Source organism: Salvelinus namaycush, chromosome 5 (genome assembly GCF_016432855.1).
Source record: "Salvelinus namaycush isolate Seneca chromosome 5, SaNama_1.0, whole genome shotgun sequence".
Classification (NCBI taxonomy): Eukaryota; Metazoa; Chordata; class Actinopteri; order Salmoniformes; family Salmonidae; genus Salvelinus; species Salvelinus namaycush.
Window position 1 is genome coordinate 10,095,472 of NC_052311.1, and position 17,630 is coordinate 10,113,101.

Below are 17,630 nucleotides of genomic sequence, written 5' to 3' on the forward strand. Positions count from 1 at the left end.
TATACAGATTACGAATTAAGCCTACAATAATGCCAGCCATTTTAAAGAAAAGTCACTGATCAAGGATCCGCGTATCCTTTTCCCTATGAATACTGTCAGTGGAATACATATTTGGCAGAAAATACCGTGAATCAGCGCTCAGCACAAATGTTATTCGGTTATCTTGCAGACCTTACTTGTCGCATGGAAGTGACGTAATTTTTTTTTTTATCATGGCGGCAGAAGGCTCGGATTCAGAAGACCTGAACACCAACGGGCTACTGGAGGCTCCTTCAGGTTGTAAAAACATGAAATAATCTAAATATATTGACGAAGTTATTAAATGGTTACGCGGGGAGCAAATGTATAGTCGTTTGTATCTTTACAGTCAGCTAACAGTCGCAACTACGCCTGTGAAAAGATGGCTGGCTAGCTAACGTTAACTAGCCGACATGGCTAATATGAGTTTACGTTGCGCCAACTGGCGAAACCGAAAGTTGCCTCCCCCTAGCAAGTACCAGAGTTAATGCACTAGAACAGCGTTGGGCAACTTTGATGGGGGGTGGCTGTCCATAATAAATCTGAACTCATTATGGGGGGCCTCGGTGGCTCTCGGGTCTGCATACACACATCCATACCTACACATGTAGTCAGAGCCGGCCCTAGCCTTTTGGGGGCCCCAAGCTACATTTTGTTACCCCCACCTTGTGAGCAAAATATTTAAACTTTCCCTCGGACAGCGGTTCGAGGGGGGGGGGGGGAAGGACGTTTTTAAATACATTTCCTGCAATTCTATTGGGCTGGCCCCTGCTAAAAAAAATATTGGTCGAGCGAAAGTCAACAATCTTTTTATATCAATTGATTAGTCACTTTTGGAACATTTTTCCATATGTGTTTTAAATAACTCAACTATATGTGTTGAGCTTGTCTGATGCTTTAAGCTTTTAATGAAATAATGCCTTGAGGGAACCAGAGATCAAGGTAACCTTAAGCTGACCCAACTATTTATTTCTGTTTCTGCTGGCTTTCGCAGATTCTGCCATTACTCCCCTGAAGTTGCCGGTAATAGGCTGCACAAGGAGTCGGCAACCATTTCTCATGTGGAATGGCAATTTCTTACCATTCCTACAGATCTGCGTCCCAGTTATGGTTTTCATATGCACATTTTCATTGAACAGTTAAATTTCATTTATAATAACGTCTTCATATTTCTAAATTTCATTCTATCCAAATGAAAATAACCTAAAAAGTTACTTCTCTTGCCATTCCCAACTATGTAAAAATAGCCTACATAAAGCCAACAAATAAAAACATTACATCCTGCAGGTAGAAAATATCCTGATTTTTAAAAATACATATCCTATAAATCATATTGGCCTGTCTGCAACAAACTTGAAACATTGCATCACCTTGGGTCTGGCCTGAAGCTTGCACTAGTGAACCTGCAACATTGTATAAAATATTCTGGGCCCTCAGTTTCCCACCAGTGAGCTCAGGACAGACACAGCTGTAGGCTATTTGCGTAAGGGTTAAGAAGCAGTGCTCGACCTGGGCAGGAGCTCACCGTAGCTGACTACCAGCACCTCAACTGTTTTACTGCTTGAGCTCCTGTTCCTCTTCTAGAATATTAGCTCAAAAGTATTGTGCAGATCCTGCAACTACATATAAACAATACTAGCACCCAAAATGAGTGCCTGAACCTATTTCAGTCCAAGACGAGCACTGATAAGTGGACCTATTTTATGACGTTTCCACTGGATCAGAGCATGAATTTTTTTCTCTCTTACACGCTGAGTGGTTATCGAAAGGGAGAGGGCTGGAAAGACTTTTTTCAAATACATTGAGGAACTAGTGTAATTCTCAATGGATATAAAAACATTCTTCGTTTGCTTACTATTTGATGTGAAAACATTACTTGGAGAAGCTCCACAGCTCATTAGTGGTGGTGCTTGAAGCCAATCAAAAATACTATCAAATTCCCAAATGTGCACATTTATATGCCTACATTTGTGCGCAGGCCAGGTAGCCTATAGGCCTACTTCTATGCGTGCGTGTCCTTACTCAACATTGACATGAGCGCTCCAAACAAAAGGCAATGACTAAATTGTGTTGTTCACATGTGTAGCATAGGTTGTGCGCTCTACAGTGTCCACTCTGACAATGAACTGTAAGACTGGAATAATATTGAATGCATTAACAGAAATTACCGTAACGAAAGTAAGAAACATTGTAGATTAGGAATTATCGGGAAATGTACTACTGGTGATATGTGATGGGGAATTGACAGACACTAACAATCAAATGCAAACAATTCACACAATGAAGTTATGAAACAATGAAAGTGCACAAATTGGTGGGAGAGAGCGCATTCTGGAGATCGAAGTGCATTGTGCATCTGGGCACATGGTCAATCCGACGTCTGCATTGGCCATGCAGCATTTATGGTGATACGGCCTCAGCAGAAGTCTGGGTATTCAAACTTCTTGCGCTTCGTTGAGCAGTGCAGTGCTGTTGTCAAGGAAGTGATTTTGTGTTTATACAGGATGTACCGCCCCCACATATACAGTGGGGCAAAAAAGTATTTAGTCAGCCACCAATTGTGCAAGTTCTCCCACTTAAAAAGATGAGAGAGGCCTGTAATTTTCATCATAGGTACACTTCAACTAGGACAGACAAAATTAGAAATTAGGGGAAAAAATCCAGAAAATCACATTGTAGGATTTTTAATGAATTTATTTGCAAATTATGGTGGGAAATAAGTATTTGGTCACCTACAAACAAGCAAGATTTCTGGCTCTCACAGACCTGTAACTTCTTCTTTAAGAGGCTCCTCTGTCCTCCACTCGTTACCTGTATTAATGGCACTGGTTTGAACTTGTTATCAGTATAAAAGACACCTGTCCACAACCTCAGTCACACTCCAAACTCCACTATGGCCAAGACCAAAGAGCTGTCAAAGGACACCAGAAACAAAATTGTAGACCTGCACCAGGCTGGGAAGACTGAATCTGCAATAGGTAAGCAGCTTGGTTTGAAGAAATCAACTGTGGGAGCAATTATTAGGAAATGGAAGACATACAAGACCACTGATAATCTCCCTCGATCTGGGGCTCCACGCAAGATCTCACCCCGTGGGGTCAAAATGATCACAAGAACAGTGAGCAAAAATCCCAGAACCACACGGGGGGACCTAGTGAATGACCTGCAGAGAGCTGGGACCAAAGTAACAAAGCCTACCATCAGCAAGGGCATTGAAGATGAAACGTGGCTGGGTCTTTCAGCATGACAATGATCCCAAACACACCGCCCAGGCAACGAAGGAGTGGCTTCGTAAGAAGCATTTCAAGGTCCTGGAGTGGCCTAGCCAGTCTCCAGATCTCAACCCCATAGAAAATCTTTGGAGGGAGTTGAAAGTCCGTGTTGCCCAGCAACAGCCCCAAAACATCACTGCTCTAGAGGAGATCTGCATGGAGGAATGGGCCAAAATACCAGCAACAGTGTGTGGAAACCTTGTGAAGACTTACAGAAAACGTTTGACCTCTGTCATTGCCAACAAAGGGTATATAACAAAGTATTGAGATAAACTTTTGTTATTGACCAAATACTTATTTTCCACCATAATTTGCAAATAAATAAATAAAAAATCCTACAATGTGATTTTCTGGAGAATTTTTTTTTTGTCTGTCATAGTTGAAGTGTACCTATGATGAAAATTACAGGCCTCTCATCTTTTTAAGTGGGAGAACTTGCACAATTGGTGGCTGACTAAATACTTTTTTGCCCCACTGTATATATATATTAGTAGCAGTCAAAGTTTGGACACACCTACTCGTTCAAGTGTTTTTCTTTATTTTGACTATTTTCTACATTGTAGAACATCAAAACTATACAATAACACTTATGGAATCATGTAACCACATTAAAAAAAAAATGTATTTTATTTTTTATATTCTTTAAAGTAGCCACTCTTTTCCTTTGATGACAGCTTTGCACACACTGTCCATTCTCTCAACTGGCTTCATGAGGTAGTCACTGGAATGCTATTCCAACAGTCTTGAAGAGGTTCCCACATATGCTGAACACTTGTTGGCTGCTTTTCCTTCACTCTGCAGTCCAAATCATCCCAAACCAATCTCAGTTGGGTTGAGGTTGGGGGATTGTGGAGGCCAGGTCATCTGATGCAGCACTCCATCACTCTCCTTCTTGGTCAAATAGCCCTTACACAGCCTGGAGGTGTGTTGGGTCATTGTCCTGTTGAAAAACAAATTATAGTGCCACTATGCGCAAACCAGTTTGGATGGTGTATCGCTGCAGAATGCTGTGGTAGCCATGCTGGTTAAGTGTGCCTTGAATTCTAAATAAATCACAGACAGTGTCACCAGCAAAGCACCCCCACACCTCTTCCTCCATGTAGGAAAGACACATGCAGAGATAATCCGATCACCTACTAATTTTTGTCGGTCGGTCTCATCAGACCAAAGGACAGATTTCCCCCAGTCTTATGCCCATTGCTTGTGTTTCTTGGTCCAAGCAAGTCTCTTCTTATTGGTGTCCTTTAGTAGAAGTTTCTTTGCAGCAATTCAACCATGAAGGCCTGATTCACGTAGTCTCCTCTGAACAGTTGATGTTGAGATGTGTCTGTTACTTGAACTCTGTGAAGCATTTTTTGGGCTGTTATCTGAGGTGTAGTTAATTGTCGATTTCTGAGGGTGGTAACTCTAATGAACTTATTATCTGCAGCGGAGGTAACTCTGGGTCTTCCTTTCCTGTGGCGGTCCTCATGAGAGACCGTTTCATCATAGCTCTTGATGGTTTTTGCGACTGCACTTGAAGAAACTTTCAAAGTTCTTGAAATTTTCCACATTGACTGACCTTCATGTCTTAAAGTAATGATGGACTGTCGTTTCTCTTTGCGTATTCAAGCTGTTCTTGCCATAACGTGGACTTGGTCTTTTACCCTATAGGGCTATCTTCTGTATACCACCTCTACCTTGTCACAACACAACTGATTGGCTCAAATGCATTAAGAAGGAAAGAAATTCCACAAATTAACTTAACAAGGCACACCTGTTAATTGAAATGCATTCCATGTGACTACCCCATGAAGCTGGTTGAGAGGATGCCAAGAGTGTGCAAAGCTGTCAGCAACGCAACGGGTGGCTACTTTGAAGAATATAAAATATATTTTGATTTGTTTAACACTTTTTTGGTTACTACATGATTCCATATGTGTTATTTCATAGTTTTGATGTCTTCATTATTATTCTACAATGTAGGGGACTTTTTTTGAGTGGTACTGTATATTTGTTACTGCTCGACTAAAAATATTTTGGTCGACTATTTGGGGTCAGCCCTAAATTCTATACATTTTGCTATGGGGGCATATAGAAAATGTTGCAGTTTTAAAGCAACTTTGCTGCAAATCTACACATTTTGCCATGGGTGGTGAGAAAATGTTTGCAGTTTTTAATATGATATGAGTGCAAGTGACTAACAAATTCAATTGGGGCCCCGGGTCGATAATTCGACCATGATTACTACTTGCCTAAACATCAGCCTGTTACCATGGTTATTCCATGAATATCAGTCTGAAATAAGTCGCTGTAAAAAAGACGCAATAGTCTCTACAAGACAGAATGTTGAATAAAATGATATTTCCACTTTACCGGTTGTACATGCTGTTGATCCTTTTGGCGGTAGGAGGTGGAGATAGGCTGTCCACTGGAAAGCTTTGCGGTGCCGGTAGGTTATTACTTGTATTTTCAGTCTGTTGACGCATTGCACGTGATGCACAATATGTAAACAAAAGCACGTTTCTTCGCAATAAGCTTGAAGTATTTGCTGTTCGGTTAGTCTCGGCCATATTGCGCAAGTGTTGGTCACATGTGAATTGCATCAGTATTGAAAATATGAACCAGAAATACAAATGATATACAGACCACCCAAGGTGGGGTTGATAATACTACTCTGTGGATATTTTGTCTAACATTCCTACCTGCAAAAGGACCAACCACACGGACAACCGGAAGTATCATTTTATTCAGCGTTCTGGCTTGTAGAGGTCGTGAGAGAGAACTTTTCTGATTCAAACGCTAATTTCTGACCGACATAGAATTCTATGCAATTCAACGTTGAGTCTTCAGGCACGATTACTACAAATTTAGATAGCTTGCCACTAGACTCATTTACCAATCTAAAAAATGTTAGCTGACATGGGCTAATTGAGTGACTGACATAACAAGAAAAACTGCTGATGCACAACCACATTTTGAAATTGCCTTGTGTATTCTACGATTTTAACTTTCAACAGTAGGTTGAGACCCCGACTGAGTTCCAGTCAGGTCGCCAGTTACCCATCCCTGCACTAGCTAGTACTTGCCAGGCCGGGTCTTTAATTATGGTATAGTAAGCTGATCTAACTACTGTAGATGCAGACATTAGTCGCATCATGCCCCCTGCTGCTCCTTTCCCGGCCATTGTTATGAGTGTAGTGATCTGTGTGTGGTACCTATAAATACTAATGAATGATTGGCTAAAAACACCATCAGTGATTGGAATTCCCCTTATAATGGCAGTAATCTACATTTAATCTGTAAATTATATTTGATTAGGCCTATGCGACATTGAGCAGGCCAGCCATTTCCTTGTGTTATAGATAAAACAAATTCTTCCATGTGTAACTTTCTAAATTTCTCATTTAATAGCTCCGGAAGCCATGGAGGCTGTCCAACTTCCAACAGGGAAGGAAGAGGCATCAGAGGAGAATGGTGGTGGAGGAGGAGCCTCTGAGGCTCCAGAAGCAGCAGCTGCGACAGCATACAACATGCCTCTGGCAGAGAATGAGGAGGAAGAAGACGGAGAGTTTCCGGCGGACTTTGACCGACTCTGGAAGCTGGCCCATGACAATCCACAGGACTTCTCTAGCTGGACTGACCTACTGCAGTACTGTGAGCAAGAGGTGAAAAGAGCTGAGGGGACAGACAAGACTCCTATTGCCGTTTTGTCATACGCCTAAAGCGCTTCTGCATGAATAATGCATAGCTAACTATACCACTGTTGTTCAGATGTGCAGTGTTGAAGTGGAATTTGCAGCTAACCAGATTTCTAATTGTCCCCAGAGTCACATGACAGCGTCACGTCGGGCGCTGGTAGCCTTTCTGGCACGGTACCCACTGTGCTACGGATACTGGAAGAAGTTTGCTGATCTGGAGCGACGTGCTGGCTACACCAACAAAGCTCAGGAGGTATGATGATGAGGAGGAGGAGTGTGTTTGGCACATGGATGTGTGTCTTGTTATGTAGTCTGCTGACTGACATTTTTAATTGACAAAAAGGCACATTCTTCTCTCACAGAATGTAATGGCTTTAGTTCCATAACATTCATGTGTAATGTTGTTTTGTTGTTCCAGGTGTGTGTTCAGGGTCTGAAGGCCATCCCCCTGAGTGTAGATCTGTGGATCCACTACATTAACCTGCTACTGGGCACGCTCAACATGAACCTGCCAGAGTCCTCTCAGCGCATTCGCAGGTACACACTCCTATACTCTTAAACTCACAGTACCACACGTATACACATTCAACACTAGCCAGCCTTTACTTTCAATATTAGCCTGAACACTCCAAATGTTTTAATTCAGTATTTATTCTCATTCACAGAATTAATGTTCAAATAAAGATAAGGAGCCCTAACTCTTTTTTAATCGAACTCAGATAGTCTGATCCCTGTCTCTTGTCACTTCTCCCCAGTGCATTTGAGGAGGCGGTGGCAGCAGCAGGACTGGACTTCCACTCTGACCGTCTGTGGGAGCTGTTCATCGAGTGGGAGAAGGAGCAGGGAGACATGAAGGCTGCCACTGGGGTCTACGACAGAGTCCTCAGAGTCCCCACTCAGCTGTACAGCAGCCACTATGAGAAGTGAGACTATACACATTCACAAACAGTACACTTTCTCTACTAAGAAAAACAGTAGAGCTTCAAATCAGTCAAAACTCTAAACTATAGGGCCTCTCGAGTGGCGCAGCGGTCAAAGGCGCTAGAGGTGTCACTACGGACCCTGGTTCGTTTCTGGGCTGTATCACAACCGGCCGTAGCCGGGATTATCATAGGGCGGTGCACAATTGGCCCAGCGTCGGGAGGGTTTGACGAAGTGGGCTTTACTTGGCTCATCTCGCTCTAGAAACTCGTTGTGGCGGGCTGGGCGCCTGCCGGCCGACCTCGGTCGTCAGGTGAACGGTGTTTCCTCCGACACATTGATGCGGCTGGCTTCCGGGTTAAGCGGACGGGTGTTAAGAAGCACGGTTTGGTGGGTCATGTTTCGTAAGGACGCATGACCCAGTCTTCGCCTCCCGAGCCCATTGGGGAGTTGCAGCGATGAGACATGATCGAAAAGGGGGGTAAAAAATATATCTAAAGTATAAAATCGTAACCTTTTATTATATGATAGATTTGGATAATTATCAAACTTATTATGGACCTCATATTTGCTGACCTGGTGAATCTGATCCACTTTTTCCATCCCTCCTATCTCTCTCTTACAGATTCAAGACTCATCTTAATGCCCATGCGCCCAAGGATGTCCTCTCAGCAGTGGAGTATGAGGGGTTGCTTGAGGAATCTAAACAGAGCCACAAGACTGAGAAGTCTGAGTTGGCTGAGGGGGAAGAGGAGTTACCACCTGGGGAAGAGAAGGAACCTACAGAGGTGAATTACAAATGACAAATCCCTAGTAGTGTTGGATTAAGATTTAACATGACATTTAACATGAGTGTCAGATGCTGCCAAAATAGCATAAAGTGGAGACATTTCAAGCTATGGAGTACGGCTATGGTATACAATCTTAACTTTGATTTAACACTGATTTAAAAGTCTGCCATCATAACTGTCATGTTATGTTTCACCCAATCAGGAAGAGCTGATTCCGAAAATGCGAGAGCTCCTATTGGCTCGCAGAGAGAAGGTGTACCAAGACCTGGAGGGAGAGGTCAGGAAGAGGTGGAACTTTGAGGAAGCTGTGAGTTACCCCTGGAACACACACGCATCCCTTCTATGTGCAACTCAGAAGCAATGATTGAAGCATGACACGCTATATATACAAAAGTATGTGGACACCCATTCAAATGAGTGGATTCGGCTATTTCAGCCACACCTGTTGCTGACAGGTGTATAAAATCGAGCACACAGCCATGTAATCTTCATAGACTAACATTGGCAGTAGAATGGCCTTACTGAAGAGCTCAGTAACTTTCAACGTGGTACCGTCATAGGATGCCACCTTTCCAACAAGTCAGTTTGTAAAATGTCTGCCCTGCTAGAGCTGCCCCAGTTAACTATAAGTGCTGTTATTGTGAAGTGGAAACGTCTCGGATCAACAACGGCTCAGCCGCAAAGTGGTAGACCACACAAGCTCACAGAACGGGACCACCGAGTGCTGAAGCGCATAGCGCGTGACAATGGTCTGTCCTCGGTTGCAACACTCACTACCAAGTTCCAAGCTGCTTCTGCACAAGAAATGTTTGTCGGGAGCTTCATCAAATGGGATTCCATGGCTGAGCAGCCGCACACAAGCCTAAGATCACCATGCGCAATGCCAAGCGTCAGCTGGAGTGGTGTAAAGCTTGCCGCTATTGGACTCAGGAGAAGTGGAAACGTGTTTTCTGGAGTGAAGAATCACGCTTCAACATCTGGCAGTCCGACGGAATAATTTGGGTTTGGCGGATGCCAGTAGAACGCTACCTGCCACAATGCATTGTGCCAACTGTAAAGTTTGGTGGAGGAGGAATAATGGTCTGGGGCTGTTTTTCATGGTTCGGGCTAGGCACCTTAGTTCCATTGAAGGGAAATCTTAATGCTACAGCATACAATGACATTTTAGACGATGCTGTGCTTCCAACTTTGTGAAAACAGTTTGGGGAAGGCCTGTTTCAGCATGACAATGCCCCTTGCTCAAGCGAGGTCCATACAGAAAAGGTTTGTCGAGATTAGTGTGGAAGAATTTGACTGGCTTGCACAGAGCCCTGTCCTCAACCCCATTGAACACCTTTGGGATGAATTGGAATGCGAGTCCGGCCTAATCGCCCGACCTCACTAATAATCTTGTGGCTTAATGGAAGCAAGTCCCCGCAGCAATGTTCCAACATCTAGTGGAAAGCCTTCCCAGAAGAGTGGAGACTGTTATTGCAGCAAAGGGGGGACCAACTCCATATTAGTAAACATGATTTTGGAGTGAGATGTTCGACGAGCAGGTGTCCACACTCTTTTGGTCAAGTAGTGTATTTTCATTGGTTGGAAACATTTACTTATCTTCTCTTCTGTTCCCATTCCTCCCTTCATTCCAGATCAAGCGTCCATATTTCCACGTGAAGCCTCTGGACCGGACCCAGCTGAGGGCCTGGCACTCCTACCTGGACTGGGAGCTCACCGAGCTGGGGGGGGGTGGTGAAAATGAGGTGAAGACCGAGACAGAACCAGAGGCCATGGAGGGCCAGGAAGAGGAGGAAAGGGAGTCAAAGGAGGGGTCAAAGAGCAGTGGGATCGTTGCCGGGGGAGACCGGAGAGTACGGATCCTGTTTGAGCGCTGTCTGATTGCCTGCGCTCTCTACGAGGAGTTCTGGACCAAGGTAAGGAGGGGCTGCAGGGGTGTGTGTTTCAGTAACATGTTTGTATGTCAGTGTAACTAATGTATACTGTATGCATGTTTTTCAGTATGTCCAGTACCTGGAACCTCAGAGTCTGGACGAGGCGCGGGGAGTGTTTCGGCGAGCCTGTGAGATCCACCTGGCCCACAAACACACCATGCACCTGCAGTGGGCCACCTTCGAGGAGAGGCATGGTGAGAGAGGAAGAGACACGTCACAGTGTTCACCTTTTCACTTTGACCTCAAATGTGATACACAGGACACTATTACCCAGTGTTGTAGCCCACTCACTCCCTCCTCCCCTCCATCTCCTCCCAGGTGACCTAACAGAGGCACGGCGTGTTTTGGAGGCTCTGGAAACCTCAGTGCCGGGATTGGCCATGGTCCGGCTGCGCAGGGCGGGGCTAGAGAGACGGGCGGGCCGGCTAGATGAATCAGAAGCTCTGCTCAGGGACGCGGTGGTCCAGGCCAAAGAGACACCTCACCTCCATGCGTTCTACTCCATCAAACTGGCCCGGCTGCTGCTGAAGCTCTGCAAGAACCCCAGCAAGGCCCGGGGAGTCCTGCAGGAGGCGCTGGAGATTAGCCCGGTGAGAGGAGGGGAGATAGATCTTAGAGAGGCGAAAATGAAAAGATTTAGGGAAAGGGGGATACCAAGTCAGTTGTCCAACTGAATGTATTCAACTGAAATGTGTCTTCCGCATTTAACCCAACCCCTCTGAATCAGAGAGGTGCTGGGGGCTGCCATAATCAACATCCACGTCTTCGGCGCCCGGGGAACAGTGGGTTAACTGCCTTGCTCAGGGGCAGAACGACAGATTTTTAACATGTCAGCTCTGGGATTCGATCCAGCAACCTTCCGGTTACTGGCCCAACGCTCTAAGCATCGACTGAAAAAGGAAAGGATCACATTTAAGATGCAATTGGGATTGAATATCAGGGATGGAACATGGAAAATAGTCCAGATCTTAACCTCATAGAAAATGTAACCTGTCAGAGCATCATTTATCATTGTTTGTTGTTCCCTCTTTAATGTCCCCTCTGTTTTCCAGGATGATGGTAAGCTGCACCTGAACCTGCTGGAGCTGGAGGTGGCCGGTGACCCCAGAGGGTCGGCCGAGGGGGTGCAGCAGTGTGTGACGCGGGCGCTGGCCGCACCTCTCTCCCCACAGACCAAGATCCTCTTCTCCCAAAGGGGCCTGCAGTACGCTGAGGACTATGGGACCTCTGTGCAAAGGTCAGGGGTCATAGGATTGTTTTTAGATACAATCAGGAACCCGGAGAAAATGAAACAAGCATGTTATTCTGCCCATATTTAATTTAATGGTATGAAATCAACCAACTAGGAGAAATGACTGTACTGTTGCTGTTCTATGGCCTGCAGTGTGCCAACAGTCTGAGGAGCATCACTTTACCATGTTTTAAATGACTGTACTGTTGCTGTTTCTCTGGCCTGCAGTGTGCTAACAGTCTATGAGGAGCATCAGAAGCTACTGAAAGAGCTCGGCAACAAGAAGAGAGTGGCTGAGAACGGGTGAGATTATAACGTATCTGTCAATATCATGCAAGGATTTATACCTGTAAAATTGTGTGATGTGACACATTTTTTTTGTTGTTGATGTGTAGTTGTTCGTGGAGAAGAAAATGGATAAACTGTTCATGGATTGGTTATTGACACAGTTGTTATATTGATTGATCTGCAGAGACAGTGAGGACCCAGAGAAGATGAGTAAAGGAGAAGATGGCTCTGCTGTGCCCGCTCCACCACAAGCCCCTCCCACAATGCCCCATGTCCCCATGACGACACCACCTCCACCCATGATGGGTGGGGACATGAGTGCGGTTCATGCAGGCTACGGAGGATATGGAAGCTGGCATCAGGTATGACGGGATTGTTAAGCTGTACAAACTGATACATGAGCCAAATATCGGCTACATACGGTCTTAAACGATCAGTGCTTCTTTTGAAATTGAGCCAGATAGAGGAGACACTGAAGCTCTCAAATTCAAATCTGAACATCGAAGCAAGTTCCACTGCTTTTTTTTATTTTATTCTTCCCCTCTAATCAGGGACTGATTTAGATCTGGGACACCAGGTGGGTGCAATTATCAGGTAGAACAGAAAACCAGAAGTAGTCCGAACCTCGTAGGGTAAGATCTGAATACCCCTGCACTAAAATGTTGATTAGAGAGCGGGTGTTCCTTCACTTGCCATTTTTTAAAGTGTTCCTCTCCTCTTTCAGCAACCACAGTATGGGGGATATGGAGGCTACCAGCAAGCCTGGAACTACAATCAGGGTTACTACCCTCCCAGCTAAGGGGGAAGAGAAATCCTGTGACACACCAACTGACAGCAGGGGTTACCAGAGATGATTCAGCATTGACGACCCAGTGTTCACCTGTTTAAACTCCATGGATGCACCCCAAATGGCACATTATGCCCTATATAGTGCACTATCTTTGACAAGGGCCCATAGAGCTCTGGTCAAAAGTAGTGAACTTTGTTAGGGAATAGGGTGCAAACTCATATCTTTTATCAGGAACAGGGGTGTGACCTGTGACGTCTACTACTCGTTTGGTCTTTGAAAATGTGCTCTTGTACATTGTTTTAATGATAAACTATTTTTGTATTCTCTTCTACATGCAGCCCCTTTCATTTTAAGCAAAACCGTCTCTCTCCATACCTCCTGTATTATTGTCATTCCAGAAATATAGGCTAGTAATTTTTGATAATGTACATAAAGGTGTTTTATAGTTGTGATGTCAAAGCTCTTTTCATTAATGAGCAGGTTAAGATCAATCTATTGTGTCCCTCATTCAAGTTTCTGCCCATTCGAGTCCTCCAGTGTAGTCCTACTCCTCCAGACAGAAGATAGGGAAGCCATGTTGTTGTATGCAGGTGTACCAGTGCCTCTGGACTCAGATGTTAAGTAAAGAATAATAACTGAATGTACGCTGTGCTGTACCTAGTGGACATGTCTAAAACCAACACCATCAGTCATGTTTGGTCAAACTTTAGAGTAGAAAACTGTTAAGTGTTTGGCAAAATCCACCACACAACTTTAGCCTTTTTTATCACTCAGTTTTTTAAATACCATTCCATTTCTGTTGTGTTTTAGAGTGCATCCAATCCATTGTACTCAAAAAAGGCATGCACAAATACACTGCAAATGTATGACAATGTAACTTTTTAATCTTCACTTTTACATTGTTCAATAAAACATTTGAGTGAAGCACAATGTGCTTAATGTGTATTTTTGGGACTCTTGATATGACACACGTGATTTCTTAAAGAGTGTATCTTTCTTAACTGTCATGCACATATAAGCAACTCTCACCAGTCAGTGAGATACAAAGCTGACTTAGGTCATCAAGTTTTGCAGCTTTCTCGTAAAATTAACCAATTATTCCTGCGGTAAAAGTACATTCTTTATGTGAAGTTTTAAAGTATGTTCAGTCCACCATGTAACTTCAAGTGATTATGCAATAACACCACTGTCAAATTGTTTAACTTATAAAAACTACAACTTAAATACAGTGGAAAGTCGCAGTGTCTCAACACCAGCCATGTCTTACACTTTAGGCCCCATGAGAATCAATAGTCATCCATCTTGTGTTGCTATTTAAGATTAAAGCTCAGTGTTTGTTGAAGGAGAATCAATCCATAGTTGACATCCTGGTCTCTGTCCTGTTGTGATAAATGATGTGTGGAATTGAGGTTGGCTCATAAAGCATGTTTTTACTTCAGGGTCCTTATTTCTTGGCAACGACCAGCACAGCTGAAGGCACCAAACCTGAACAATGACACAAAACAGTTAAGACAGTACGACACAAACTACAACACACCTAAATCTCAGATTAGATTCCTCTAAAACTGATCTGACAACACAGGATAGATGAAAGTAGTACGTCTTTGGCTGGTTTTGACGTCTCCAGTCCTTTCAGATTAGTGCAGATGGAGAGGAAGCCCCTTTAGACTATTGCGATTCTCCCTGTTCAAGCCCAGTAAGAGGGGCATCCTGTCTGCTCACCCAGCTCCTGCAGGGGTTTCTCCATGTCCAGTTCTGTGTAGACGCGGCGGGGGTACGGGGAGAGCAGCGTAAAGTCCTGGCCCTCGGGGGCGTTGCCATTCATCTGGATGTAGACGCGCACAGCAGCCAACGGCTCCTGTGCCTTGAACACGGAGGTCAGCGCCGAGCCGTCCAGCATACGCACCTGGGGACAGGAGGATAAATTAATAAACTACATTGACTGTTGAGACAAACTCATCAAAAATATCTGTTGTGTCAAAATGTGAACTAGGCCGTAGACATCCATGGCCCCTTACCTGGATTTTGCACTCGTTATAGTCCTTCTTGGCAGGAGGCGGGCCCTGACTCGGCGGAGAGGAGGGAGGGCCCTCTGCTGAAGGGGAGGTTAGAGCTGTACTGGAAGAACCGCCTCCAAACTGAAGAGGAGTAGAAGGGGTTAGTGAGTTCAACTCTCTATGAAAGATATGGAGACATTATTTAGCAACAGTTCAGCATACGAGTCAGATGCTGTAGGTGCAGTCAGTACCTTAAGTGCTCTCTCCTCTCTGTCGCGTGCTATCTTGTCTCGCACCCGCTGCCTGAGAAAGAGAGAGTATTCATTGGACAAAGAAGAGTTGTGGAGTGGGAATAGACCTTATTTGCACTAAGACATTTACAAAAAGTAACTATTGGCTGTGTATGAAAACGTTACTAGCTATTCTTGTTTCCTCAATTCCTCTCAAAGCTCATTGAAGGAGATTGTTCAAGGATCCTCTCCTCCAATGTGCTTTGAGACAACAGCCATTGGCCAATTTCGAGAGCATCAAATCCATCCGTGATGCATTGTGGGTAAATTGTGACTGACTAGCTGATCTACAAATAATAATACGTATATGTACGTTTTAAAAATTAAATCAGTTAATTGGCAGTCGCCTGCAATGTCAAACATGCCCATTGACTTCATGGCTTACTTGGCCATTTTGTCATCGTTCTTCTCTCTCTGGCGCAGGTCGATCATTTTTTTCATCTCATCTTCCTGCAGTTTCTGTTTGACCTGCAGCAGCTCCTGGCCCTGCCTCCTCCTCTGCTTCTCTCTGTCTACTTCCTCTGCTCGTTCCCTCTCTCTCCGCTCCTCCTGCTTCACCCGCATCAGCTCCTCTAGCCTGGTACACACAGAAACACACACATAGAAGTAGACAAAGAAATATACACACACACAAAGAAACAGACACAAACGCAGGCACAGGCTTCATTGTATGCTGTCTCATTGCATTTTCTACTGAAAGCTTTTGCTGACACTTGAAAATCTCTTTGAGTAACATCTATTGACCAAACCTGACATTTTCCCACTGACAGAATAAGATAAGTGTGTAAACAGAACCTCAGTAGAGGTGAATTATCTGACCTCTTTATCTGCTCACGTTTCTCCTCCTCTGTCATTGGTCGTTTGGTATCCCCGTCATGGATCATCTGGTCACTACCGTCTGTAGCTAAAAAGTAGAGTTGACATAGAAGAGGTGGGGGACAAGAAGACAATGTAAACCAACAACCATGTTAACCAGTAATGGGAAGTACAAGCCATAGTTATGAGGTTATAACAATGAGTAATAACAATACAATATGCTGCCATGACCATTGACCACTTACCAGGGTCTGTTCCTTCTGCTGTGGGTTGGGCTGCTGGACTGGGCTGTTGTGGGTCACTTTCTCCAGTTCCAGTTCCACCAAGCACGTTCCCCACAGGAGGTACATAGGGCTCGTCAATGTCTGGGTCACCCTCATGTTCCATTAGCCTGTGGAAGGAAGCCATATGGAGAAAATGTAAATGTAATAACGGAAGAAAGAAATTACGAATCAGTTATTCCATGTGAATAACTCAACTGACCATCTGTAAAATTCATCGGTGGATGAAGAAGCCTCTGAGGCTAGCTCACCAAAGCCTCTGCCAGTTGACTTACCAGTCCATGGCCCGCTCTATGCCCTGGTTTCCTGTGTGTGCCACAGCCTTTTCCCTGAAAGCAGTAGACAGACAGGACCAGAGTTGATATTTAGTGTGTCGAAAAATAGCCACATTAATTCAGTTAGCTACTTACGCTCTGTTTCTGTCAAAGCCCATTTCCAGCAGGCTGTCCAACGTTGTTTGTTCTGCCATCTTGCTGAGAGAACATGGAAGTTAAGGAGACAAGTTTAACTTTGGAGTCAGATACTGTAGGCAAGGAGGTGAGCATGTAAAGTAGCCCCAAGCAGGTATTAACTATACTAGTCTAAATTATTTAGAATCAGGTTAAACCAATTACATGTTACCCGAATAACTCGTTAGCTAGTTACATGGGTCGTTATTACATAGTTCCATAATGTGCTAGCTGTGTAGTTATTTGACTGGATTGAACTGGCTATGAAGATAACAAAGCAGAATCCCTTAGGTAACGTCCCGCAGGAAACATTTTAGTATCTACACAGACCACCACATGAATATCATTCATAAACCAAAGAAGAATTGCCCAGTAACTTTGCCGTATTATCTATGTTTACATATAGCTAGCTATTGTTAGCAAGCTAACGATGGACGAATGAGATGACTCATTTCAGTTAGCCTCTCCTGCTAGCTGTAACAAGAAAAACTGTTTGCAAAGTAAATTGATGATGCTCTGTACAATAGAGCTAGGGTGACTATTGCATTATACTTGCGAAAATGATAGCGATCAACCATTTCATAAACATTATTTTACTAAATAGCATTATTTGTTTGAGCAACATAAGCAACTCACATTCGGAATCAGTCAACAAACACCGCTTCCAATCTAGTCACATGCGAGCATGTATGGAGGCCCAATAGGATACAAAATGACCGCATTTTCCAAACATTCTCATTCACAGAAAATTGCTGCCATCTAGTGGACCTTACACCAGCAGTATCCGTATAACAGTTTGCATTATAGTTGTCCCCAGTCATGTGTATAAACCCTGGATGACTGACAGGGGGTGCTGTAATGAAGCCACCGCGCAG

The 17,630-nt window shown here is 44.2% G+C and overlaps 2 protein-coding genes across 3 annotated transcripts; one reads left to right on the forward strand and one right to left on the reverse strand.

The window, feature by feature from the left end:
• Positions 1 to 204: 204 nt before the first annotated feature.
• Positions 205 to 13,846, forward strand: si:ch211-114c17.1 (pre-mRNA-processing factor 39). Its single transcript, XM_038993573.1, has 14 exons — positions 205 to 276; positions 6,684 to 6,937; positions 7,098 to 7,223; positions 7,389 to 7,507; positions 7,726 to 7,893; positions 8,517 to 8,679; positions 8,885 to 8,989; positions 10,314 to 10,595; positions 10,681 to 10,807; positions 10,932 to 11,203; positions 11,666 to 11,850; positions 12,073 to 12,147; positions 12,317 to 12,494; positions 12,857 to 13,846. The coding sequence occupies exons 1-14, from the start codon at positions 213 to 215 to the stop codon at positions 12,929 to 12,931; spliced, it is 2,193 nt and encodes a 730-aa protein (XP_038849501.1). The 5' UTR covers positions 205 to 212; the 3' UTR covers positions 12,932 to 13,846.
• ubxn1 (UBX domain protein 1) lies at positions 13,785 to 17,423 on the reverse strand. Of its 2 annotated transcripts, none has more exons than XM_038993574.1 (10): positions 17,392 to 17,410; positions 16,717 to 16,779; positions 16,582 to 16,635; positions 16,271 to 16,416; positions 16,029 to 16,113; positions 15,595 to 15,786; positions 15,171 to 15,222; positions 14,941 to 15,060; positions 14,645 to 14,828; positions 13,785 to 14,407 (listed from the first exon to the last, which is right to left on the reverse strand). In XM_038993574.1, exons 2-10 carry the CDS (start codon positions 16,773 to 16,775, stop codon positions 14,367 to 14,369), a joined length of 933 nt encoding a protein of 310 aa, XP_038849502.1. In that variant the 5' UTR covers positions 16,776 to 16,779; positions 17,392 to 17,410; the 3' UTR covers positions 13,785 to 14,366. The 2 variants fall into 2 exon arrangements, with proteins under 2 accessions (XP_038849502.1, XP_038849503.1); XM_038993575.1 differs by having other exon boundaries at positions 14,367 to 14,407; positions 16,717 to 16,775; positions 17,392 to 17,423.
• Between the last annotated feature and the right edge of the window lie 207 nt (positions 17,424 to 17,630).

What these genes read in the sequence shown, in the direction of transcription:
- si:ch211-114c17.1 (XM_038993573.1), top strand. Translation starts at nt 213, where the DNA reads ATGGCGGCAGAAGGCTCGGATTCAGAAGACCTGAACACCAACGGGCTA. An exon ending in ACGAGGAGTTCTGGACCAAG is followed by an intron (nt 10,596 to 10,680) that starts GTAAGGAGGGGC and finishes CATGTTTTTCAG; the next exon opens with TATGTCCAGTACCTGGAACC. An exon ending in TATGGGACCTCTGTGCAAAG is followed by an intron (nt 11,851 to 12,072) that starts GTCAGGGGTCAT and finishes TCTGGCCTGCAG; the next exon opens with TGTGCTAACAGTCTATGAGG.
- ubxn1 (XM_038993574.1), bottom strand. Translation starts at nt 16,775, where the DNA reads ATGGCAGAACAAACAACGTTGGACAGCCTGCTGGAAATGGGCTTTGAC. An exon ending in GGCTTTGACAGAAACAGAGC is followed by an intron (nt 16,636 to 16,716) that starts GTAAGTAGCTAA and finishes TACTGCTTTCAG; the next exon opens with GGAAAAGGCTGTGGCACACA. An exon ending in GAGAGGAGAGAGCACTTAAG is followed by an intron (nt 15,061 to 15,170) that starts GTACTGACTGCA and finishes ACTCCTCTTCAG; the next exon opens with TTTGGAGGCGGTTCTTCCAG.